This window comes from Rhincodon typus, chromosome 33, assembly GCF_021869965.1.
Source record: "Rhincodon typus isolate 14 chromosome 33, sRhiTyp1.1, whole genome shotgun sequence".
Classification (NCBI taxonomy): Eukaryota; Metazoa; Chordata; class Chondrichthyes; order Orectolobiformes; family Rhincodontidae; genus Rhincodon; species Rhincodon typus.
Genome location: NC_063364.1, coordinates 3,867,392 through 3,894,347, shown reverse-complemented (window position 1 = coordinate 3,894,347; position 26,956 = coordinate 3,867,392). Strand labels below are relative to the sequence as shown.

The window sequence follows — 26,956 nt, the reverse complement described above, 5'->3', positions numbered from 1 at the left end:
CAGTTTCACAGGTTGGCATGATCAGACTCTTTCCAGACCAGACTTTTCCTGAATGGATGCCCACTTGCCATTATAGGCTCAATTTTTTTTTTCCTTGGATGTCCTTTGATTGTCTCGTGCTATTACCTTTTGTGGTTAACCAATAGAGGCTTCAAATCAAAGTCCTCTAAACTGACAGTCATCAGCTCATGTCTGCCTGATGGTGGGATTCAAGAGCTGTTTTAATTCAATAAAATATGCGCGTTTAATTGCAGATTAATTATTTCTCTCTCCTTCAAAATAGAAAATATTCACTTCGACACTTTAGGGTCATTTTCACAGTTGGCTGGTAAACGGACCGAAAGGTACATTCACCCCTTTGACTTTTATTTGTGATCACCATTCAAATTGATGACATTATAACAAGTTGCCTGCCACTTCAACATATGTTCCCATGCCAACATTTCTGTCTCAAGCTTGTAGCAGTGTTCCAGCAAGCTGGAAGAACACCACCTCATGTTTGTTTTACCAAAACACACAACAGCAGGGCTTATACAATTAATGGTAGGGCCCTGGATAGTGGTGTAGAACAGGGAGACCTAGGGATTCAGTTACATAATTCTTTGTAGTCAAGAAGGCATTTAGCATGCCTGCCTTCATTGCTCAGACCTTTGAGTATAGAAGCTGGGATGTCATATTAAGATTGTACAGGACATTGGTAAGGCCTCTTCTGGAATACTGTGAGCAGTTCACCCTGCTATAGAAAGGATTTATTAAATTGGAGAGGGTTCAGAAGAGATTTACCAGGATGTTGCTGGGAATGGAGCGTTGGGAGTTATATAAAAAAAAGGGCTGAATAGGCTGGGACTTTTATCACTGCAGCGTAGGCGGTTGAGGAGTGACCTTATAGAGGTTTATAAAATCACGAGGGGCATGGATAGGGTAAATAGTGAAGATCTTTTCCCCCAAGGTGAGAGAGGTCAAAACTAGTGGGCATACTTTTTAAGGTGAGAGGAGAAAGGACATTAGGGGCAACTTTTCGTAAACACAGAAAGGTTTGTGTGTGGAATAAACTCTGAGGAAGTGGTGGATGCGGGTACAATTACAATGTTTAAAAGACATTTGGATAAGTACATGAATAGGAACGGTTTGGAGCGATATGGGCCAAGTGCTGGCAAGTGGGACTAGTTTAGTTTGGGAACATGGTTGACATGGATTAGTTGGGCTGAAGGGTCTGTTTCCATGCTGTATGACTGTATGACTCATCTTCTACTTGGGGACCTTACAGCCTTCAGGACTCAACATGGAGTTTAAATTTTGGAGCACAAACACCCCCCTCCACATCAAGCACCCACCACTACACCCCCCGGTGCTGTCATGACATGGGTTATTCCAGCACAGCCAAACCATTTTCACATAACTACCTAACTACCTTCGCTTCTTTCCTGGCTTACTATCCACAAACTTTTTGTCTGCCCAATCTTTTTTCTCTCTCTTTCTGGGCTCTGCTCCACCTTTCTGCTCACTCCTTTTCCTCCCAACCTCTCTTCATCACCATAAATATCACCTTTTCCTACCTGAAGAAGGGTCACTGGACTCGAAACGTTAACTCTACTTTTCTCTCCGCAGATGCTGCCAAACATGCTGAATTTCTCAAGCAATTTCTGTTTTTGTTTCAGACCTCTAGCATGCCTTGTTCTTTCTTTTATTATATCAAGTTCTAAACTGGATTGAAAATCTACTCTGCTGTGATGAGAATATTTCTCCTGTCAGCTCACAAACTTGGAAGGGAGAAATCCGGAACTCAGAATGTAGCCAAATATCACATTAGAAAACAGGTGCCATCACCAAACAGTCATGACTCTCTACAGGTTAAGTGCACAAACAAACAATGGGATGGGGAAAAGAATTAACAGAATGGCGTGTACTGTTTGGAATTTTCAGTGAGTTAGCCTATTGGAATTTTTGATTCTTCTGATCCAACTAAACAACATAACACAATCGAGTTTAGTCTGAGCTGACAAAAGGGAGCCACACTTGGAGAGTGGGCCTCTTTTAAATTGGGGATGGACAAGTTTGAGAGTATTCCAATCTGAACAATTAACTTAGCTGGTGTATTGTGACTTTGTATGTTGCAAGGAATTTTGCTAAAATTTACTACAAATATAATTAGATTTTGGAATAAATTAGCACACAGTAGAACAATACAGCACAGGTTCAGGCCTTTTGGCCCGTGTCCGTGATGACCATGATGCTATTGTAAACTAATCCTATCTGCCTACATGTTCCCTTTCTGTTCACATGTCTGTCTAAATGCCTCTTAAACATTGCTAACGTATCTGTTTCTATCACCTCCCCTGGCAGCGCATTCCAGGTTCCTGCCACCCTTTTGTGTAAAAGAGCATGCCTCACATACCTCATTTTCAACTTTCCCCTCTCACCTTAAACCTATGTCCTCTAATATTTGACATTTTCCACCTTTGAAACAAAAAAACCCTATCCACGCCATTCAATTTGATATACTTCTATCAGCTCACCCTTCAGCCTCCAACGCTATAGCAAAAACAATTTAGGTTTGTCCAATCTTTCCTTACAGCTAATACACTCAAATCCAGGCAACATTCTGGTAAACCCCTTATGTACCCTCTCCAAAGCTTCCTAAAGTGCGGCGACCAGAACTGTACAGCACACTGTAAAATCTTAAATAGCTGCAACACGACTGGTCAACTTTTATACTCATGCCCCAAACGCGAAGACTAGCATGCATATACCTTCTTTACCATTTGCGTTGGGGAGCTATGGACTTGGACCTCGTGATCCCTCTGTATATCAACACTCCTGTGTGTTTGATGGTTGGGTTTTTTGACAAAAACGATTAGTCTGCCAGAGATTTGCCAACATACATATGGCAGACTACACCCAGGTCATGTTGCCATGACTAGCTACCAGGTCAGAAAATTAAAATCTTTATTTTAAGGGTCATGGAGTCCACATATAGGCAAGACCAAAGAAAGAGGGAAGAACAAATTTGAAGCTCAAACACAGATTTCAAGCTTGATATTTAAAAAGTGTTTGCAAAGTCAATTAAACGCTTCTTACCTGAGCCCCAGCAGCTGCATTGTTGATAAGATGGTTGTTTGGATTGGAAATCCAGAATGTTGTGACAGCCCTGAAAAATTAATATTCCAGTTTAGTGGGCTCAATAGTAATGGGATAGAACTGGATTCTTCTGAACAGGAGATTTGGAGCAATCAAACTGGTGAGAGAGAGTTTTGCACTTGAATAAGTGAGGCAGGCAAGTTTAGAAGAGACCCAAAATCCCTCCTCAGTGCAATGTATTTAATTGATTGGATAACTTTGGTATATACACACGAAGCATTTAGACAGTTCAGAAATGTAATAAGGTGCTATTTAAATGCCATGGTTTTGCTTTAACATTGGGATACTGATACCAGGTATTCTAAACTTTATTATCCTAGTTCCAGATATCCACTGTGTTGGTTATTTTACAAATTCAGCAGACACCAAACTGAAACTAATGTTTGTTCCATTATTAAGTAGTTTTTATTTCAAAAATATACTTTATTCATAAAAATATATACATAGATAGTCAATGAAGTAGTCCAGTTCTGTACAGTAGCATATGAAGAACAAAAAAACATTGGAGTTTGACTCTATACAACAAACAAAACAAAGGCATTTCTTACATGTGCAAGATTATACGTACATGCACTTGAAGCATCAGGAGGTTCCGATAACTGAATGTACCCCCATTTTTATTAATATTAGCATGTTTTATGTAATGAGTCAACTATCTGATATGAAATTTGAGAAACAGTGTAACTGTCATTACTTTCTCCCTCAATAGTTACTGTGATGGTGTTAATCTCAGTCTCTTGTCAATGGGTCAGTACATTATAGGTTCAAGCATCACATTCAGACAAACTGAGGCTAGTACTCAAACCCCAAATAAAAGGTTAAACCAACATCGTTCCCACTTACTCTGGTTCCATCGAAACATCCCGTCATTAACTACTTTGAGCGATGCTCCAGGTGATGGATTGGTTGGATGTAGGAATTTTAAAACAATCTTCAACCCAAACCCAACCAATATCAAACCTACCCACTTCTGGTTTTAATAGGAGCTGGGTCATGAAACCGAAAAGAAGATAGTTCACTTTGATATTTTCCTGAGGCTGTCTCTCCAACTTTTATCACCACTTTAAATATAATGTAGATCGACCAGGTTTCCTGGGCCTGGAGAAACTGGGCTGCCAAAAGCAGTCAAAGAGTGCTGTGTGGAAATGGTAAGGATTTGTCCTCACTGAGGTCTGCTCAGTGTTAACTGTTTCTTAAGATTCATCAGTTATGTTCACATTACCATCATGTTTCCCTGATTGCAGCATCTTAGGTCAGCTGAGCCAGACTGGCAGGAATAAGTTGAAACATTAATCCTCATAATTAAAGAGGAGAAACTTACACTGCGATTTTGTCATTTTCCTATGGTCCCAGGCTGTTTATGAAGATTTAAACTCATTTTGCACTTGGGCATAACCTTGTGAAACTGATAGAAAACATAAGCAAGACTTGGCATTGGGACCATGGTCACATTTTCAGATCCAACTTCTAGGCTTACATCAACAGAGGAGATTCCAGCTTGTGGTGTTTAACTTACATGCAGTCAGTGCTTGGCACAGGAATGTAATTTCCATAAACTTGATCGCGGATTGTGACGCACATGATCGCATTGCGGTCTGAAGGGAGGATAGTGCCTGGCTTAGTAAGGAGGCCCAGGTTGTGATACAGTATATTTCGCTGTTCCACTCCATCCTCCAGGAAGAAACAGTGGCCCAATGTATCATAGCCTATAGTGTCTTTTACCTGCAGGAAGAAATGATTAGACTGTTCACATCACTACAAGTAGATCAGAGTCCAGTCAGGCAGAAGCTAAATACATTAATCTGGAATAAAAAGCTGGCCTAATGGCAATCACTGTCAATCGTCATAAAAAATGGATTTGATTGACCAATGTCCTTACCTTACCTGGACTGGCCCACATGATTCTCCACACCCACAGCAATGACTCCTAATACTCTCTGCACAATTAGGGATGGCCAGTAAATGTTAGCCTAGCCAGCAATGCCACAACCCATCAATGAGCAAAACAAAACTGCCCTGTTTAAAATGGAAGATGTGAAGATTGGTCTACTGATGAACAGAATGAGCAATCTCCCATAAGGTAGAAGTATTGACTAGAGAGAGGGGGAGGGAAATCCCTTTTCTCTAAAGTTAACATAAAGTTACAAAATGTCTGGCTCCCCATACAGAAAGCCAGGTTTGGCACTATTCTGAACTCCGGACTTACATTGTGCACTGTCAAACCTAACAAGTATAAGCAGCAAAAGAGCTTGATTTGAACAGTAGAACACAAAACAGTTTTAGCAAAATCAGTGCTTCTCACAAATACCTTTCCCATTGAAATCACTGGAAAGGAAACACTTTGTATTGTAAAATGTCAGAGATAGAGAACTTGAGGAGAAAGTCCATCCTTAATTGTAAGGTCGCAATAGAGAGGAAAATAAAGAAAGATTAATGTGGATGCTTACAGGTATGCAGAATTGTAGTGATGTGGCTGGGATTGTTTCTTTGGTCATTGCCTGGATGGGTAAGCTCTAAGATGACTCAAGAAGCTCAGTATCATCCAGGGCAAACCAGTCCATTTGATTGGTACCATGTCCACCACCTTCTACATTCTGTCTTGGCACAGTGACAGCAGCATGTACCATCAAGAGCAGGTGGTCCGCAGATTACAATAGGGGCCCTACGTAACACCACCCCCTCCAAGCTATTATTCAAAATGTAGGTATGTGAAACTGTAAGGTTTAGCACTGAGCTGCTCCTTGAACAATTGAGAGGTTTTCTCAATTCTCTCCTACAATTGTCTCTGAAATGCAGGGAGCCCAGCCTGTGATTGGAGGAGCACTGAGAGATGCACAGTGAGGCAAAGGGTTATAAGGTGGTCAGGGGCAGGTGCAATGCATATTTGAGGTTTAAATCAGAGCAGCCATGATCTTATTAAATAACGGTGTGAAGAACTGAACAACCTATACTTGCTCCTAATTCTACAAAAAAACATCAATGTCTGAATTTAACAGAAGGCATCTTGTCATTCTAGTCTAGAAATTTTACAGGATAAAATAATTTATTCAAGCCCTTTAAAAACCCACATAAAGTTATTGATATCATGACCGTGAAATAGTGCATATTAAAACATTAAGCACAGAAAATATCGTAATCATCAAGATTACATTGTCCAACTATTACTTATTAAATTTGAGCAGTTACACAATACCTGGTGATTTTGTGGCATTTGTGGGACAATGTAAAGCAGCAAAAGTTCAAACATCATTCACAAGATTTCATTATAAATTAGAGACAGTACATTAAGTACAGAAAATTAAACAATTTAAACAAACCCTGTAACAATCAATATTAGGAATGACAGCAAATTGAGGATATATGATGACTGGGAGAAGGAAGTGAAGACTTGCCTTTATTTAAAACTCTATTTAATGTTTATATGACAAAATAAATATTTTTTATTTATACTTTCATTGAATGTGGACAACACTGACAATCCTTTGTTGCCCATCCTTAAATGCTCTTGAACTTAAAGTCTTCCTGGGCTATTTCAAAGGGCAGTTAAGAGTCAACCACGTTGCTGTGAGTCTGGAGTCACATGTAGGCCAGACCAGTTAAATTTAGCAGGTTAAATATGGTAGTGAACCAGATAGGTTTTGATAACAAAGAGGGTTTCATGATCACCATCACTGGCACTAGATTCAATTAATTAACAATTTAAATTCCACCAACTGCAGCAGTGAGATTCAAATCAGTGTTTCCACAACAGGAGCCCAGGGCTCTGGATTACCATCTCTCACTGTCTTCCTTGTTAAATCACAACGAAGAATTCATTTGATAGTCAGTTTTTGCTAAGCAGCCTATATGAGCAGACACGAGCAGAGATAGTGAATGTTATTGCACTGTGTTCTGACCTGAGGTGTTCATGTAGTTTCAGTCTGTGAAAGCTTGTACAGAAGATGGACTCAATGTTCAGTCTGACTTACCAACAGGCCATTCGTTCCATGTATAGCAACGCATCTGGAGAAACAGTGATGAATGGCTACATTGTCCACGTAGGTTGGTGGATTGTACCCACCCTTCTGGTCCACATCTCCAGCCAGGTGGAAGTGGACTGGATAACTGCCAAGAATCTGCTGGCCCATGTTTGTTAACTCCACACCAGACAAGTGAACGGAGGCAAAGTTTCGTAGGATCTACTGAGGCAAGATCGAAGACTTAAATCAGGGTTCTACATACCACATCAGAGAAACAAATCTTTAAGAATTCACATCAAGATGTTTACAAGATCTTTCAAGACCACGGTTTCAAATTCATCTGTTCATGCAATTTCAAAATGCTGTGTGGGGCTTGGAGTGGAAACATTCCAGGTACGAGGAGTTCTGCCCAATGTCCAAAAGGAGAATTACGCTATGATCCATCTTTATAAGTTTAAAAGTTAATCACCCATGCACTCTAGCCAGGAGGAACCACTTCATACCTGGTCTCAGCAAGACACAGTAACATACAATTAATTAGCTTCACTTTTGGTCAGGTTTTAAGAGATTTAAAATAGTCTATGTCTCAAAGGCTGGAACTGACTGCAATACATTGAGTTTCCAACAGGATACAGTATGATTATGGATGCTGGCAGTTCCACTGATACCAGTCCACCTATTCATCTTCTTGTCTCCCATTCCTTGAAACGTGTTCTGCAGTTGCTGGATTTTATTCATGGCTCAGTCAATGCACTAATGTGATCAAATAAATCTCAATGCTTCTGTAAACTGTATTATGTAGAATGCAATTTTGGAATTGTTCAGCTGTTACCAGTATGTGCCTGGGATGTAACATCAAAACTCTACTGTTCAATACAAACTCTACCTGCTCATTGACTGTATACAGGAAGAAGCTGAGAAACTGCATGCAAAATAAAGAATGCCATGGGGTGAGCAGGACTTCCACCAACGTATGAAAGTTTGATATGCACCTTAGCCTGCTGTCATCTCTCTGGATGGAGTGGTTTCTGGCAAGGGTTGCAAAGAGAACCCTCCATGAGAAATTAAAGCAACATCACCCTAAACTATCTACAGGACACACTGCTGCAAGTGATCATCAACTGCACCTCCCCAAACTAGGATGTTCACCACCAAGCAGGCAAAGCAGCTCACCACCACCTTCGCAATGGCAACGGTGGGTGGGGACTAAATGCTGGCCCAGCCATCAAAACCCACTTCCTCTGAATGAAAAATAAAGTGTAATGGTACACCAAAACCACCAAGTTCCATTGGAAATCTCTTTTTGTTGCAATTTGTATATTTTGGCAGAATATTATGGAGCATCTGGGGACAGGCTCAGATACTGTACAAGGCTGTCAAAATGGTGCAAGACCATTTCTGCCATCTTCTGATGGCTCCTAAACATGTAGCCTAAAAGAGCCATTTAAGTGGCCAATTAATGGCCTCTTTTCATCCTCTACTGAAATGTACCACCAAATGGAAGGGACCCTTAGGCACAGGGGTCAGGGAATCATCAGATAAATTCTCAGTAGGCCTCTATGTGGGCCATGCAGTCATTTTGTCAGCATGGTCTGGCTCATAGACAGCATCAATGGACACCTCAGTGGTATTGGCATCATTTGCCTTCACAAATTGTCCCCTTGCTGGAGCCTGGGCCAGCTGGACCTTGTGCCCAAGACCTCATTCTGCAGTCACACATCAATCAACACATGCTCATTCTCCAGGTGTGGTCCTAGGGATTGGCCACAATTCACAGGCTGATTGTTTCAGGTGGATTGCCATCCTTAATAGCAGCCCTGCCGATAGCCATTTAATAGTCTGTGAACTGCAGTCACAGGGGCCACCACCAAAGATTCAAAGTTGGAGGAAATTTTGGCCTGGGTGGCAGAGACACTGCACCTCCAAAAAAAAGAGTCTTTCATCAGAATCAAAATCTCAATTTTCAAGTTGGAGGCGAAGGAGCAACTTCATCATAAATGGTTCTGGAAGAAAGTTCATCACTGAACTCTCAATGATAACCTGAGGCAGGCAATAAAATACCAGCCTTATTGATGCTGATATTATCTAGGGTAGTAATTTAAGAAAGAAACAGAAAACATTCCTGGCAATAATAGTGACAAATATTTAACAAATTAGTCTGAAATTTCTCAGTAAACTCTTCATGGAGGTATTCATTTATGTTTTGAACAATTCAGTGCTTGTTGAAATAGAAACCAAAAAGCAGGTAGTTCAAACTCATTAAGTGTGGGCTTGCTATTGTCACCAACAGCAATTACTTGCAGTGATCTCCTACTGCACGGAACTGTGATTAAAATCTCATCGTTTATGCCATAAATCTCACCTGCAATAAATTACTTTGAATCGCCAATAAACTCCATATAGAGCCAGAATCTGAAAGAAGCCTTGATATATTTAATTACTTGATTTACTCAACACAAGTGAAGGATTATGACATCTTATTCATTTGATCACAATTTAATTTTAAGAATGAATCATTTCTACAATAGTGTGGTAGCCAACTATTGAAGTGTTGAATTTGCAAGTTACTGAATCCAAAAATACAATAAATTTGCACCAAGCGATGCATGCTACAACTTTATGCAACACTTACCCTTATTTGTCCACCAAACGTATCATGACTGAAAAAGTGGCAGAAGTTTTGCCCATAACAAGAGTCCTCCATTTCTCCTTTTATAAGGATATTTCTACTTAGAAGTCCAACTTCAGCTCGCATATCTATTCCGTCAATAACTTCACCCATATGAAGATAACGGGGTTTACCTACATGAACAGATCATGTGTTTTAAATGCCACAATTTGCTGCGATGATAAAACCTACATGAGAGGCCCTAGTGTACGATAATAGTATAAAGTGAAATTAACTCAACGAGTGCTAATCAACAAATGTCAAACTTAGCTTTCAATAGTCTACAACTTTAAACAATAATGGGAAGCTCCAAGAATCAGTGGGGCAGACTTGACTTGATTTTAACTTTGGGATAAAGGAGGAGATAAGGGTAAAGTTGTAGATGGCTGTGTTGAAAAGTTGAGAATGCAAAGAGGAGGAAACATATGTAATGTCATAGTTACAGCTTATACAAGAGAGGAAGTTTCAGCTGCTAATAGACTGAGGGAATTAAAAATATAATCCAGGCTGACATATCAATGCAGGCCTGAGGGAACGTTGCACTGTCAGAAACGGAGTCGTTTGGATGTGAAGCAAAGCCAAGTCTGTGATGACCCTCTGAGGTGTATAATAAAAATATTTTTGAAGGGTGAGCGAGTTCTCCAGGTGTTCTGGTCAATATTTATCCCTTAAACAACAACTAAAACAGGCTGCTGCTGGGGGAGATTGCGGTCACAATCTGTCTGGCACACACTGACGTTATAACATCGACTAGATTTCCAAAGTAAGGCATATGGGGCTTCCGGAGGTCATGACGGTGCTGTAGAAATAAAGCCTTTATGGGCCAAGTCACCTATTGGAGTCATCATCTTACTAGTACAGAGACTACGGAGCCATTTGTGTACCAGTTCCGTGGCACATTGTGATAACTAACTGTTGCAGAAAGTCCACTGCTGAGAGTAGACATTGCAAAATGTTGTCACTAAAAACTAGTAAGAAATTATGAAGTCAAATGATATGTTAGTCTTCATCATAGAGGAAGGTGTGTACAGGATAATGATGCATAAAAACCTACATGAGAGGCCCTAGTGTATTATAAAACTTAGCAGTATAAGAGAAATTAACTCAACAAGTGCTGATCAACAAATGTCAAACTTAGCTTTCAACAGTCTACAACTTATAACAGGAATTAAAAAAAAAATTAACATTTTCCTAGCTACCATCAGTTCTGTTGAAGGGTCGCTGAACCCAAAACATTAACTCTGATTTCTCTCCACAAATTCTATCAGGCCTGCTGAGCTTTTCCAGCAATTTCTGTTTTTGTTACAGGATGTAGATGCCTTGTTGTACCTATATAGAGCCTTGGTGAGACTACATCTGGAATATTGTCAATAGTTTTGATCTCCTTATCAGAGGAGGGATATGCCTACGAGAAAGAGTACAACAAAGGTTCACCAGATTAATCCCTGGGTGGATGGGATTGTTATTATGAGGAAAGATTGAAGAAACTAGGATGGTACTCTCTAGGGTTTCAAAGGATGTGAAGTGATCTCATTGAAAATTACCAAATCTTAATAGTGTGTGACAGGCTAGACGTGCACAGTTTTCCCTTGGCTGGTGAGATTAGAATTAGAAGATACAGTCTCAGAATAAGAGGCAAACCATTTAAAACTGAGACAAAGAGGAACTTGTTCACTTAGAACGGAGCAAATCTTTGGAATTCTCTATCCGAGGGCTGTGGAATCTCAGTCACTGAGCATATTCAAGACAGAAATTGATATTAATGACACAAGGAATATGGGGACAGTGGGGGAAATGGTGTTGAGTTGGACCATCAGCCATGATCTGTTTGAATGGCACAGCAGGTCTGAGGCCAAATGCTTCATCCTGTTCCTATTTCTCATGTTTTTATATTTTACAAAACTGATCATTCGTGACGTTCAGCTGTGATATCCCCACCATCTCCATAGAAACACAGTACACCTGATGTTTCACAATATTTCCATTCATTCATATCCTAAACTCTAGCCTGAAATGGAGAAAAACAAACTCAAGAATCATATCAAAAGAAGTTTACCTCCTGTCCAGTTTTGAAGGGGTACATAATGTTTGGGAAAAAATTAAAATATTGTTTTAGAAACATAAAACAGAACCAGTAGTAGGCCATTCAGCCCTTCAAGTCTGCTCTGCCATTCAATATGATCATGGATGAACAACTAAAGCTAACTCCTTCATGAAAATATTCAATGTTTTGGCCACAACTGCTTTCTGTGGCAGGAAATTCCACAGGCTCACACTCTCTGGATTGTAGAGCCATACAGTACTAAAACATACCCTTCGGCCCAATTCATCCATGCCGACCAGGTTTCCTAAACTGAACTAGTCCCAATTACCTGCATTTGGCCCATATCCCTCTAAATGGCCTATCCTTGTCCTTAGACTTTGAACCCCAGTTCTGGATTCCCCGGACCTCAAATATCCTTTCCATTTTTACCCTGATTTATCTTGTTAGAATTTTATAGGTATGTATTAGATTTCCCCATCATTCTTCTAAACGCCAGTGAATATTGTCCTCACCAATCAGTCTCTTCATACATCAGTCCTGCCAACCCAGAAATCAGTCTGGTAACCCTCCCTCCATAGCCAGTACATCCTCCCAAGTAAAGGAGACCCAAACTGTATACAATACTCCAGGTGTGGTCTCACCAAGGCCCTGTACTATTGCAGCAAGACTTGCCTGCTCCTGCACTTAAATCTTCTCGCTATAAAAGCCGAAATACCATTGCCTGCTTCACCACCTGCTTGTATCAGCATGCAACCTACTGCAATTGGTGTCCATGGACACCCAGGTCTTGTTACATCTCCCCTTTCCCAGTCTATCGTCATTCAGAAAATAATCTGCTTTCCTGTTTTTGCTACCAAAGTGGATAACCTCTGCCATATATTCGTCCACACATTCAACTTGTCCAAATCACACTGAAGCATCTCTGCATCCTCCTCACAGCTCACCCTCCCACCCAGCTTATGTCATCTGCAACTTGGAGAGGCTATAATTAGTTCCTTCGTCTAAATTATTCATGCTCTCCCCATACAGATTTCACTTCATTGGAACAAATATCCTTCCTCTCTATTGTATTAATATCTTCTTTAACTAACATTATCCCACTTTCTTTTACTTGTTTCTGCCCTTCCTGAAATATCCTTCCTGGATATGCAGTTCCCATCCCTGGTCACCCTGTGTCCACATTCCTGTAATTCCAACTATGTTACATCTGTTTATATCTATTTTTGTGACTAATTTGTGTACTTCATCATGAATGCTCCATATATTAAGACACAAAGATCTCAAGGTTCACCTTTTTAACATTCATAGTCCCATTGTTGTTCTTTTATGGCCCTGTTGATTTATGCCTTTGAATTCTCTACTATCACTTTTCCTATTTATCATTGTCTTTAATTTTTGCCCTTGTTTCCCTCTTTTAACTACCTGTCTAGATTCTGAGCTCCATGCCATTTTAGTTTAAATGCACCCCAATCACACTAGCAAATAATCCCTCTTGTCCAGTCCTGTCCAGGTGGAACCTATCCAGTGTGTACTGGTCCCACCTTCCCCAGAATCAGTCCCATTGCCCCAGGAATCTGAAACCCTTGCATCATCTCTCCAGTCACATTCATCTAATACATCTTTCCAGCTCTGCTGCCACACAGCACCAGGGACCCAGGTTCGATTCCAGCCTCAGGTGACTGCCTGTGTGGAGTTTGCACATTCTCCCCATGTACACGTGGGCTTCCTGCCACAGTCCAAAGATGTGCAGGTTAGGTGCATTAGCCATGCTACTCTACCCCATAGGGATGTGTTGGCTAGGTAGATTAGCCATGGGAAATGCAGGGTTACAAGGAAAGAGTTGGGGGCAGGTCTGGGTAGTTGGCTGTTCGAAGGGTTGGTGCAGACTCAATGGTCCGAATGGCCTCTATCTGCACTGTAGGGATTCTACAATCTATCTATACAAGGTCATTGCCTCCAAAAGTATGCAATGTGCTATATCTATTTTGCAAGGGAATGGCCACAGGAGACACTCCTGCAGTGCCTGCATAGTCCACTTACTCTGCCTTACTCTACAAACTGACAAAGTCTTTGAGGAGTATACAGAAATTAGGAAGGAACTTAAACACAGAATTGAGAATGCTAAAAGGGGCCATGAAATGTCTTAAGCAAACGGGGTCAAGGAGAATCCCAAGGCTTTTTATGCATATATTAGAAGAAAGAGGGTAGCAAGGAAAAGAATAGGCCCACTCAAGGACAAAGGAGGGAAATTATATGTGGAAACACAGGAAGTAGTAGAGATCCTTAATGAGTACTTTATATCAGTATTCACCAAGGAGAAGGATATGACTGATGTTGAGGTCAGGGATGAATGTGTGAATACTCTAGAGAATGTCAATATCGTGAAGGAGGAAGTCTTGGATATCCTAAATTGTAATAAGGTAGACAGGACCAGATGGGATCCATCCCAGGTTTCTGAGAGAGGCAAGGAAAGAAATAGCTGGGACATTAGCAGATATCTTCACATCATCTCTGAAAACAGGGCAAGTTCCAGAGGACTGGAGATTAGCCAATGTTGTTTAAGAAAGAAAGCAGGGATGATCCAGAAAATTATATGCCGTTAAACCCGACATCTGTGATGGGGAAACTCTTGGAGAAGATGCTGAGGGACAAGATATACGCACATTTTGAAGAAAATGGCAGCATGGTTTTGTACGGGAAAGGTCATATCTCACCAACCTGATCAAATTTTTTGAAGAGGTGACACAGATAATTGATGAGGAAAGGGCTGTGGATGTAGTTTATATGGACTTTAATAAATCATTTGACAATGGCAGATTGGCACAAAAACTAAAATCACATGGATTCAGCGTGGGCTGGCTAGATGAATACAAAACTGGCTTGGTCATAGAAGATCAAGTGGTGGTGAAGGGTGCTTTTCAGAATGGAGACTGGTAACTAGTGGTGTTCCACAGGGATCAGTCTTAGGTTCTTTGTTGTTTGTAGTATATATAAATGATCTGGAGGAAAATGTGGGTGGTCTGATTAGTAAGTTTGCAGATGACACGAACATTGGTGGAGTTACTGATAGTGCCGATGATTCTGAAACTATATAACAGGACATAGATAGATTGGCAACTTGGGCACAGAAATGGCAGATGGAGTTTAATCCAGACAAATGCAAGGTGATGCATTTTGGAGGATCAAATTTAGGTGTGAATTATACTGTAAATGGCAGAACGCTTAGGAACATTAACATACAGACAGATCTGGGTGTGCAGGTGCACGGTTCCCTAAAAGTGGCAACATGGTGGCCAAAGTGATTAAGAAGGCATATGGCATGCTTGCCTTCATCGGCCGGGGCATGGAGAACAAGAGTTGGCAAACCATGTTGCAGCTATATAAAACTCTTGTTAGGCCACATTTGGATTATTGTGTGCAGTTTTGGTTGCCACATTACCAGAAGGATGTGGAAGTTTTGGAGAAAGTGCAGAGAAGGTACACCAGGATGTTGCCTGGTCTTGACGCCAGTGGTTATGACTAGGATTATTTTCACTGGAAAGACAGTGGCTGAGAGGGGACCTGATAGAGGTCTACAAAATTATGAGAGGCATAGATAGGGTGGATAGTCAGAGGCTTTTTTCCAGGGTTGAAGTTTAAATTACAAGGGGGAACAGGTTCAAGGTGAGAGGGCAAAAGTTTGAGAGAGATGTGCAAGGGAAGTTTTTCATGCAGCGAAAGAGTGGTAGGAGCCTGGAACGCACAGCCAGAGGTGGTGGTGGAAGCAGGCACGTTGGCGACATTTAAGAGGCATCTGGATGGTTACATGAATAGGGAGGGAATAGAGGGATATGGGCCAAATAAGGGCAGAAGGTTTGGTCAGGGCATGATGATCAGCACAGGCTTGGAGGGCCAAAGGGCCTGATTCTGTGCTGTACTTCTCTTTTGTTCTCTTTTTGGTAGTCATCCATTCCCTCCCTGCCTTTGGAGTCAGCCGACAAAGTAATCAGCTGCCTGAGTGTGCTATCCACAGTACGCTCAGCCTTGTGGATGCTCTGCAATGTCCCCAGCCACCACCACCCAGTTTGGAAACTCAAGCTTCCAAGAACTGCAGCCAAAGGCACTTCCTGCACACATTCCTGCACACAGGTCCCACTGAAACTGTACCCAACTTCGCATAGTGTTTTCACCACCTCCAGTCATTAAAGAGAGACTAGTTAATTTGAAGTTTCTTGGCAAAAATACCCAGGACAGCAAACAGATTCCATCTCAGGTATTTTTAATTTAAAACTTTAACATATTGTGCAATTTAAACCCATATTGAACAAAAATATTCCAACACACTCATGCAAAGCACACCTATCAGGTTTTTAAGCAGAGACAGAACTTTGTGAATAAACATTTCTTACCATCAATTTTAACCTGATTAACTTTGCATTCAGGGCAGGGAAGAAGGTTAAAGTTTTCAGCCTGATACATAGAATAGTCAGTGCTGGCAATGACTATCTGATCACCAGGCAACCAGCTTGAGGTATCATCCATTAAATTAAGAACTACACCCTTCGACACCTCCACACGAAAGCCACAATGAGGTACACCTTTCAAAACAAACATTTGTACAGCATTTCACAAAGAGGCAAAAAAAACTTAAATTTAGATGTTGCACATCCAAAATGATACATTTAATGAAAAGAAATTAGCTTCTTCTAGATAATTCACATCCTTACATTGTCAGAAAAACTAGTAACATCTCAAATGATGGAGGGCAACAGAGCAGTATAATGAAGTAGTTCTCTTAGTTATGTCTCTCATGCTGACTTTGCAACCCTTACACAAGCTTCCCTTTGTTTGACACAACATTTTAACTAACGCAGTGGCATGATTAACCAAAGGGACAAGTCAGCTCTCATTTGTGTTATCTCCAAGCTAACCAGGTTGTAGGTGAGGGTGATAGAGAGTTTTGAAAGATGGTATCAGAAATGGTTGGGTACATATCTCAAGAAAGGATTGACTAGCTGGATTTCTTTTCTCTTGCGGGCTGACCAAATAATGGTCTTTAAAATTATGAAAAACTTTGTTAGCGTGGATACAGAGCGAATGATTCCTCTTGTACAACAGAAATATAGTACAGAATTCAGAAGAAACCTCTTCACATAGAAGTGGTAGTGGTTGAGCTTGGGAACAGGGAGTCTTTGGAGTAAAAATGATAGATATATTTAAAAGGTAGATTGGCAAAATGAGGGATAGGAAATAGATGGCAATGATGATCAAAGCAGTTCAGTAAAAATGGGAGGAGGCTCAAATAGAGCTTGAATAATTTGCATGGACTGGTTGGACCTAGTGGTCTGTTTCTGTGTAATAAACACTGTCCTGAGTATCACACTTCATCTCAGTAATCCTGCGACTTTACTGGACAATCAATCAAGATTTATGAGCTCATAAATACATAACTGTGCCAGTTGACTTGATTTAACTGATGTTTACTGAGGTTGTTTTCGAACATATTTACCATTGAGGATTTTTTTTTTTTTAAATTTCCAGCCAGAAACTGCAATGTTAAAATGTAATGCTCATTCACATGGACTTTTATTTTTTAAACAAAGAGTTGACTGTTTTTCCTCTTCAGGGCTAGATTAAGAGGGGGCTGGGAGGAGTGTGAGCATTGTTCACGGAACCTGATCAATTGTTGCCGTGGTATTCAGAGGTGGATAATGCTAACCATCCAGCAACTGTGCTTTATGACCCTGAGCTGAAGTTCTTGATATTGTATCTGCTCCCATCACCAAGACCACCTACATAACACCACCAGTCTCTGTTGCTGTGTCAGTGCATCTGGCGCTGAACACCTCATCCTTGCCTTCCTTATTTCCAGATGGTTATTTCTACACTCTCCAGACTGACCTCCCACCCTTTATAAACATGAGCTCACCAAAAACGCTTCTGCCCACATTCTAGTTCATGTCCCTTTCACCCATCACTCCTGTGATTAGATTGACTCTGGCCAGGTAAATAAACATCCTTTTCATATCCCCTTCATGCCCTCATCTGTGATTCCTTTCAGCCCTACAACCGCAGATATCTTCACTCATCCAATTCTGGACTCTTGCCTTACCCAGTTTTCATCATTCCACTATTGGCAGCTGTGCTTTCAGCTGCCTAAATTCTAAGAACATCTAGGCCTTTCCAGCCCTCTCTCTATCACTGCTTAAAACCTACTTCCACACTTACATATGGAAGCAGGGGACATAAGTAATACATTAATTTGTCTTTACGAAGGATGAAGATCCTACTGAAGTCATGGCTGAAGTGGAGCTACTTGATTGGTTTTAAATCAATAAGGTATTAGATAGCTGCATATACTTAATAAGGCATCAAGACCACACAAGATGTATTCAAGGATACAGAGGATCACAGGTAACTCTCCAAAAATACAAAAGGACTGTGCTGGGTTTGGAAGAATTGCAAACCTTTTCCAAAACAGGATACAAAGTTAAGTGCAACAACTACCGGCCAGTCAGTTTAAATTTAGTGGTGGGGCAACATTTAGCAATGATGGCGATCCAGGACAAAATTAAATAGTCACTTAGATAAATATGGATTAATTAAAGAAAGCTGGGACTGACTTATTTAGGCCAAATTGTGTTGCAAAATTTCAAAACTAGCATTGAGATTTTTGATAAAGGAACACAGAGGGTTGATGAGGGTAATGCTTTTGATGGAACGTACACAGACTCCAAAGGAAGTTGATAGTGTTATTACAAAAAAAAATTAGAACTTGTGAAATAAAAGGAACAATAACATGGATATGAAATTGGCTGAATAACAGGAAACAGGATGTAGTGGTGAACAATTGTTTTTCAGACCGGAGGAAGGAATGTTGTAGAGAGATTCCCGGGGATCAGTGTTAGTATCCTGCTTTTCCTCTTATACTGATGGAAGATGTTCATAAATTCTCAACGGACTGATTGGAAGGACCTTTTATGGTGTTATGGACCAGACCAAAACCCCTCAAAATATTCAGAAGATAGTGTCTAGACCCTAACTTTTTCTTATTTTAAGAGGTAAATGTAAGGTGTTGCACTCCAGATGCAATTCGATTGGTCAAACTACGAGATTTAAAGCAAAACATGCTTTATTCATCTACTATAGTTAAAATACAACAAAGGAAAGAGGGAATTGGAATAACTTAACTCTGAAAAAATTTAACAGAATATTAGATACTGTACGTATTACTAATTACGTGTTCCAATACAGTAACAACCCATAGACACACCTTGGCACAAAGGCAAATTCAGAAAATAGATTGTCTCACTTGGACCTCCGGTAGCAGGCAGTGAACCACCCCTAGTAACCAAGAGAGGGACAAAACAATAACTTCCATGTCTTCAAGACCCCAACAGCAACTGCGAAAAGCTAAAGCAAAAATCCTGGTTCTGTGGGAGCTTAACCACATTCATTTAGACTGCTTACAAAAAAAAAAACCGAAGGCCTCATAAGCTGTTTATTTTACTGGCTTTCCAATGAGACAGCTTGGTACTTGTCTTAAAATGTCTTCCAAAAAAAAAAAAAAAGAAAGAAAAACCTTTTAAAGCCACAGCATCATCACAACAGTCATTGGATGATCTAGCTCAGTGAAATGAGAAGATGTGAACATATTGGTAGCAGAGTAACTGGACTTGTTCCTGGAATCCTGTGGAAAGTGTCTCATAAGGTAATCAGTCAGAGTAAGACATTAATAAAGGCTAGCTTTTCTGTCGAGTATTAGATACCTACCAAGTAATGTTTAGTTAATGTTGTCTTTGTTTGTTACAGTAAAAGTCTTAAAGTGTGACCTGTGTTGCAATTCCTTTTCAAGTTGACCATTGGAAATTCAGATATATATTTTCAAAGCTATTGGTTTCTTTGGAATAACAGTGCATGCTTTCAAGAAGCTATGGCTGCTCTAAGAAGAGAGATAGTGGAGAGGAAATTTGGTAAAAAAAAAAGTGTTCAAAATCATGACGGGACAGGAGAGAGTAGCTAGAGAGAAACTGATCCCATTGATTGGAGGGTCAGGAACAAGAGGGTCCAGATTTAAGGTATTGCCAAAAAAAGGACTCCTTTCTCCGTTGAGTGGTTAGCATCTGGAAGGCACAGGCTGAGTGTGACGGAGGCAGATTCAATTACACCTTTTAAAAGAAAATTGGATTATCTTTCAAGAACAAAATGCATTAGTGAGAATCCTGCACAGGGCTAGCATGGGACTTGATTGACTGAATAACCTCCTTCTGTGCTGAAACCATTCTAGGATAACTGGCCTAATATCTCTTTTTATAGCTTAGTATGACATTTTGCCTAAACACCCCCTGAGAAGCATTTGAGTGCTTTGACATATCTGTCTTACAAATGCAAAATGTCATTATTTATTCCGCCAGAGACGTGAAATTTTAGGTTCATTTCAGTGAGCATTGACTTATTCCAAATATTGATGTGTAATAAAAGGCCCAATCTGAGCTTTGAGAAGCACTGCAGATATATAGAAAGCTATGTCTGGACTCACCGTGAACCCACTCACTGAAGGCAGTAACTGTAAAAGGAGTCCCATCATATGTCTGAAAGTCTCTCCTTGCTATGGCCATACCAGTGGATCCATTAGGCTGATATAATCGTCTATCTTCCACGACGAATGATTCGGATGCACGAATAACTCCAACGATAGCCCAAGGCTGCCTGAAGCACATCAACATCCAGATTGTCAAAGATGAGACCAAATATGCTTAGCTTCACAATCGATTTACAATGTATTGTTTATGTGCCCACAATTGCTTTATACACAGTTACAGCTCTTCTGAAAGTGACATTCTATGATTCTCTCTCGATTTGGATGTGGAGTTTATTTGTTTCGGTTGCTGCCTTTGTTATATAACGAGTCCCTTCAACAAACCCAGCCAGTTACCCTCAAAAGGATTTGGGGAGCTGTCCATGGTGGCTCTTATTGTTATCATTAAATTATGCCTCTACATATCCCGTTGGCGCTGAACCAAATCTGCTGAATGAAGACATTGTGGCCCGGATAACGCCAAAGATTGTCTCAATCATAAAAATCCCAACCCCGTTCAGAAGATATTCATCAAGTTGCAATTATTCATTAAGATCCCGTGTCAAACGTGTTCACACATGTTTTAGCCTACATATCAAAAAGTGTTTACTTCACCTGTACATGAATACAATGTAAATGTGATATCTTATGCTGGTTTAAAAAAGGTCAACAAGGCGAGAACGAGCGATAGGATGGACAAAGAGACAAACCGCCAACGCCACCTCCCCCCGCCCCCCTCACCCGCCATGCCAATAGCAAGAGCGGCGAGGGTGAGGGGAAAGACAAGAACCTGCTCATTTAATTCACACATTTCACCCATTACTTCAGGAGAGTCAAATCCCTGCAGAGCGAGTGAATCAGTTCGTTCCCCTGCTCCATACCGTCACAGTGACAGTGTGTAGACCTTTCAGGGGAATTTATTCATTTCTGGTATTCAAACAGACATTTCTGTCGACATTCTCCAAGCCTGTTGCCTGCCCTGATCTCTCCTGCCAGTTGACGGAACATTTTCCTGCTGTACAGGTCAGGACCCATCTTCCCCAGCTCCCTGCTGCTGGTTTCAAGCGGTACGGGAACGGAGTCTCGGTCAGACACGCAGTGATAAAGGAAATCGAAAGACTCGCACTTTCCCCCCACGCTAATGAAGTACTTGTTGAAGCGTACGCTTGTTGTAAGGTAGGAAATGCAGCAGCTAACAGACCCTCAGCAAACTAAATAAAAACTCGTGTTGATTGTAGGGTATATATTGACAATATAGCAGGGGTGATTCTCACTCTTCCCCCAACCCCCACTTTCTGTCTGAGAAACAGTACCATGCGAGCATTTTAACATCCACCCCAGTAAAACAGGGGAGAGGTTCCCTTCAAAATGACTATCCACAAGCCTGCACCGCCAGCATTGCAGCGCTCCCTCTGTACTACCTGAAGGCAGCCTGGATTGCAGTGCTCAGGGTGACAGGGTGCAAACATAGGTACTGACTCAGAGACAACCGCCCGCAGTGCGCTCGCTGGAATTCGGATTCTGGGTGCAGTGCTGGCCGAGGTTAAGTGAAATACCTGCAACCCACATCCCACCTCCCTCCCAGCTACTTTAAATATCTCACTGTTTATAAACAGACTTGGGAGACAGCTGTTTCCACATCATGGAAGAAGACAGGACAGCGTGTTCAGTGGAACCGACTCACATTGAGGGGGCTCTTGTGGCACAGTGGTAGTACTCCTACCTTCAAACCAGGAGGCCTGGGTTCAAGTTCCACCTGCTTCAGAGGTGTGTCATAACATCCCTGTACAGGCAGTTGAATGTCTAAGACGCTTACAATAGAATAACAGAAGCAGCATCTTTGATAGCTCCAGCGGTTAGAGAATAGAAAGGCGCCTCACCTATATCCCAGATGCCTGGCTTGTTCACTGCCCAGCAGCTCTTGGAGATCGTTCCTGGCGGACACGCTCAGGCTCCGAGCTGCCGAATCGCCCACCGCTACCGCCACGATCCGCCCCCTGGGCTGGGAGCGCAGAAATTCCTGCAGCCGGCGGCTCTCGTTCGCCCACAGGTGGGTGTCGAAACGGTCGGCCCGCAGCAGCCTGGCGGTGCCGGGGTCTATTACCCGGACATTGAAGCCCCTGCTGCCCCGGCGCCTGTCGTAGCGATAGGCTCCATACTGCAAACCGCCCGGGTACAGAGTGCGGCTCAGCAGCGTCCAGGACAAGCTCCTCCTGCCGTGCAGCTCCAAGACCCCTCCTCTGTCCACACCGATAAACTTCTTGCCGAATTGCTCCACCTGTGGACCCTCTGTTGATCTGCCGACCAGAGAGATGGTGGCCCTGGAAGTATAGGGACACTTATCCGCTCCAATGTGCAGCTCCCCGCCGTTCCTGATCACAATATAGCGGGCTCTCAGAGTGATGGGTACCCTCGGCGTGTCGCTGAACACCAGTTTGCCTGTGAAGTGATACCCACACGGTCAGCGATGGGCAAACAGAAGGGCCCGGGGGGGGGGGGGGGGGGTGCGGGAATTACAAGTCCCAACAGCGAAAACTTCAATATCTTAAAGTCCCTGAAACTCCAGGAGAATTTCAGTGCCTTAAGCAGCAGTTTAGAGCAGGGTTACGCTTCCCATTTTAATTCCGGGAGCTATGTCTGCCAGCGACAAGCAATATCTTAAAATAAATTCACGAACATCGATTAGATTATTTCAAAAAAAGGGGCAAAACGTTAATGAAGTTTTAGAAGTTAACCGGCGATTTGAAACTCACCCCCATCCTCAATGATGATGGAATGTACAGTCGCTGAAGATTCCAGTTTAAGGAACGTCCCACGTCCAATTTGAACTTTGTGCCTCTCATCATGTCCTGGGTTCCAGGGTACTAAAGACGGATCTTTATCTGGGCATCGCACTGAAAGGAGAATGTTGAGCTGACTGTAAAATGTTATTGCGTTTTTAAATATTGTTCAAATGTTATGAAAACAGAAGTAACACACCTGTGGTGCCAAACTTCTCCCCGCTGTGTAAATGATATCCTTGGCCATCCCTGTTGCTGATGTTTTGAATTAATCCGTGTTGCACGCTGTCAGCCTCTCACTGACACGGGGCCGGGTTGGGGTAGATTATAAACAATGCAAATTGATCAATCTCTCAAGGAGTCTGGCAGGGGGCTGGGTTGTTGAGAATCACAAACCGAGAAATGTACACAACTCAGTATCAAACCTGCAATTTACAATCTAGTCAGTCCTTGTTGCAGTCAGTGTCCACTCACCCTCACACATACACACACCGAGCCTACACTCCCTGCTGCAGACCATTCCCGAACACACCAGCCCGGGCTAGTTTGCCCTTGACCCCTTCCCGAGTTACAGCGCCTGCCCCGACCCCGGCACACCTGTTACCAGAGGAGAAGGTGCAGTACCAGACGGTCTCCCGATGCCGGTCGCTCCTCTGCCACTGCAAGGCGATTCGGAACCACCCGGAATGTGGACAGCGGGAGATGCTCCTGTTTTGTGAAGCTGCTTTTCCCGTTCCCGTTGGTGCTGTCTCCCGGTGCCCCGGGTTGGTGCTGTGTCCCGGTCCCGGAGAGATGCTCCTGTTTATGAAGCCGGTCCCGGAGAGATGCTCCTGTTTATGAAGCTGCTCCGCCTCCTCAAGTTCCCCCCCCCCCGCCCCCCCCCCACCCCCGGCTGGGACCCGCTCCTGCTCCTGCTCAGCCCCGCCCCCGGCCTCTCATTGGCTGATCCCGCGCTTAGTTACAGCTGCTGCCAGGAGACGGAGACTCAACATTTCACAGGTAATGACGCGAGGGGAAACCCCACCCCGCCCACTACGCAGGGAAACCCCTCCCTCGAGAAACCCACCCCCCCCTTTCAGGAATTCTCTGCCCGGCCCACCCCCTCAACCTGGAATGTCCTTGCCCCCCCCCTCCAAACCCCCCCGACCCCCCCCCCCGGCCCCCCCCCCCTCCGCCCCTCCCTCTCCACTGATTGTCTTCACTCACTCCAGCCAGGGCCGCCACTGACTCCGTCCTCTCACTAACTGGGGCTTCCCAGTTTAAATCTCATTCTCCTTCCCAAGGGTCGCATTCACTGCACCCTCGCCTCACTCCACCCCTCCAGGGACACCCGTCCCTCATATGCAGTCCTTGCGGTTACTCATCCCTCGGTCTAACCTTCACTGTTCTCCTCTCGCCTCTATCACTGCACCCCCCCCCTCCATTTACTACAGGAGCCTCATTCACATCGTATCTCTCCCGCCCCTTCACTCTCACTGCTCGCTGACCAGATGCGACTTGAGTAAGGACTGTTTATTCTAATACCCGATTCCGGTCTGAAAGACTCTCCGATAAGCTGCTGCTTAACTCCAAATTCAATCATGAACCTCTGGAAGTGGATGGCTGGGGGAGAAGATTTGCGGGAATTTGGGGGGTGGAAGAGGCAAGAGGCAGGGAGTGATACTGACTGCACAGCGTCAATGGGCCAAGTGGCCTAACTCTAATGCTATCCTAATCCTGTGCTTACTTCCCTCCCCTCAGAATCGAGGTCTCCTCGCTCCCTGGCCTCACTGTGGCAGTCTTATTTTCTCCCTCTGAATCTCCCAGGGGTCTCCCTCTTAGACACTCCCTCCTTCTGTATCTCTCTCTCTCTTCCCACACCCTCCCCCGACCCCTGTCCTTCCCTCTCCCGTCATCTCTATCTCTCTGTGCCTCCTATCTCTCTTTCTTCACTCCCTCACACTCTGCCTCCTTCTCCGTCCTTACTCTCGGAGGGTGTCACAGCCTCCCCCCACTCTGTTGAAGCGAACCCCCACAAGTTCCCCACGTCCCTGCGTGGTAGGAAGGGGCTGTGAGACTACTGGGTTTGGTCAGCCAGGGGCGGCTGAGCCTCAAGTCCAGCAAATCGTTCAGCGGTAGCATACCCCTCCCCGAGGTCAGTTACGATGCATCCGACAAATCTGTTCCTTAAACATTTCGACCTTGGTAAACACATCTCTCAATCCGGTTGTATCACTCTCTCTCTCTCTCTCTTTCGAGATTCCTGGTAAATCTCCTGGTACGTTAGGACGAAGTACCAGTTCCAGGAAAACGCGGTGGCGATTCCAAAACAACAGCCGTGGGGCTCCTTCAGCAACTGCGGGCTGAGCCAACAGCAACCCAGGAACCACACACGTGAATGTTACACAGTGGCTGCAAACTGACTGCAGGGGTAGTCCAAAACAGACTGTGAGGAGCTGCCCACACAAACAGTTCCCTAAAATAACTCTGACAACACTGCCTAATAACCACACAAAAACAGCAAAGGGCCAAACATCATTCACTCGGCTCCTTTAGACGCCACTCAGGGCTGCAGGAAATACTACTATCAAATAATCCCTTTCCCAAGCACTTAGCTTCTGCTCAGCAGCCACTGCACTGAACTCTCAGGAGATATATCGGAATCTGCTCCCTTCCAACATTTTGATACGGAATCAGTTCATTTAAACATTTGGACTTTGGAAGAACACGGGATCCAAATAAAGGGCGGGTTTGCAAACAACACGTTTCCCTGCATTGTGTGGACTAAATTCTGGTCGAAGTTTACGTTGGACCTGAAGGCGTCTTTTATTTTGGGGTGTGCGAAATCGCAGAGTCCCCCACAATCAAACATTAAGTACACACGCAGCACCCACATTCTGACACAGTCACAGAAATCGCACGAGAGTCATCGTCAGCTCTGGTTAGTCCAGTCCCTCCAAACTCAGAAGCTAGATTTCTATTGTCACTGATTACATGTGGCCGTCACTGGCTGAGCCAGCATTTATTGCCCCTAACTGACTGTCCTTCAGAAGGCGATGGTGAGAGGCCTTATTGCAAGACCGCCTCCTGGGGATTGTAGGGCCACCCATAATATTGTTAGGGACGGTATTTCAGGATTTTGACCCAGCAACACTGAAGGAACAGCGATATATTTCCATGTCAGGATAGTGAGTGGCTTGGAGGGGAACTTGCAAGTAAAAGTGTTCCCATGTGTCTACTGCCCGTGTCCATCTAGATCGAAGTGGTCATGGGTTGGGAAGACGCTGTCTAAGGATCTTTGGTGAATTTCTACAGCGCATCTCGTAGATAGTACACACTGCTGCTACTGTGCGTCAGTGATGGAGGGAGTGGATGTTGAAGGTGAATCCTTAACCAATTCCCTTTCAAGTTAAGTTATGGTCATCTCTACATGCAGACTAAATGGCAGCCAAAGCTCTCTTCCAATTCTCAGAAAATCTGTGACAGCTACATGGAGCCAAAATGATAATTTAAGCACTCACCAATTAACAAACAGGTGCATGCCAAGAACCTACAAAGATAAAAGCACATTCAACATAGAAAAAAAATAAACTTGAGCAGTTCACCAGTTGGAGATTGCACAATCCAAGCAACTACTGACAGAAGATTTAGAGCAGAGAACAAGAGGTGAGTTCCTGGACACAGGTTCCTAAGGGTCTGGTGACAATGAAGCTGGGTTAGGGATTCAGGAAAGGAGCAGCCATTAAGTGACCAGTACCTCAGTACTGATTCAGAGCAGCACAATGTGAGATGGGCCATTTCTGTTGGATCAATAAAGGATGACTCAAGACG

At 43.0% G+C, this 26,956-nt stretch overlaps 2 protein-coding genes across 3 annotated transcripts in view; both read right to left on the bottom strand.

Moving 5' to 3' along the window:
* Positions 1-23,990, bottom strand: part of LOC109936348 (cell migration inducing hyaluronidase 1) — a 215,934-nt gene extending 191,944 nt beyond the window's left edge. The window contains exon 1 of one of the 2 annotated variants that reach the window (XM_048615950.1): positions 23,771-23,990. The gene's annotated coding sequence lies outside the window, so the exon portion shown is untranslated. Of the gene's footprint in view, positions 1-23,743 lie in introns of both variants that reach the window. The other variant, XM_020534964.2, reaches the window with a different exon arrangement.
* The window catches only part of LOC109936338 (cell surface hyaluronidase-like), an 84,955-nt gene extending 60,870 nt beyond the window's left edge, over positions 1-24,085 (bottom strand). The window contains exons 1-10 of the mRNA XM_048615714.1: positions 24,079-24,085; positions 23,771-23,944; positions 23,120-23,260; positions 22,247-22,805; positions 20,328-20,497; positions 16,198-16,386; positions 9,730-9,899; positions 7,107-7,316; positions 4,655-4,860; positions 3,079-3,148 (exon numbers count right to left, since the gene is read on the bottom strand). Coding sequence (XP_048471671.1) covers positions 3,079-3,148; positions 4,655-4,860; positions 7,107-7,316; positions 9,730-9,899; positions 16,198-16,386; positions 20,328-20,497; positions 22,247-22,805; positions 23,120-23,260; positions 23,771-23,944; positions 24,079-24,085 — 1,896 coding nt within the window. The remainder of the gene's footprint in view (positions 1-3,078; positions 3,149-4,654; positions 4,861-7,106; positions 7,317-9,729; positions 9,900-16,197; positions 16,387-20,327; positions 20,498-22,246; positions 22,806-23,119; positions 23,261-23,770; positions 23,945-24,078) is intronic.
* Positions 24,086-26,956: the final 2,871 nt, after the last annotated feature.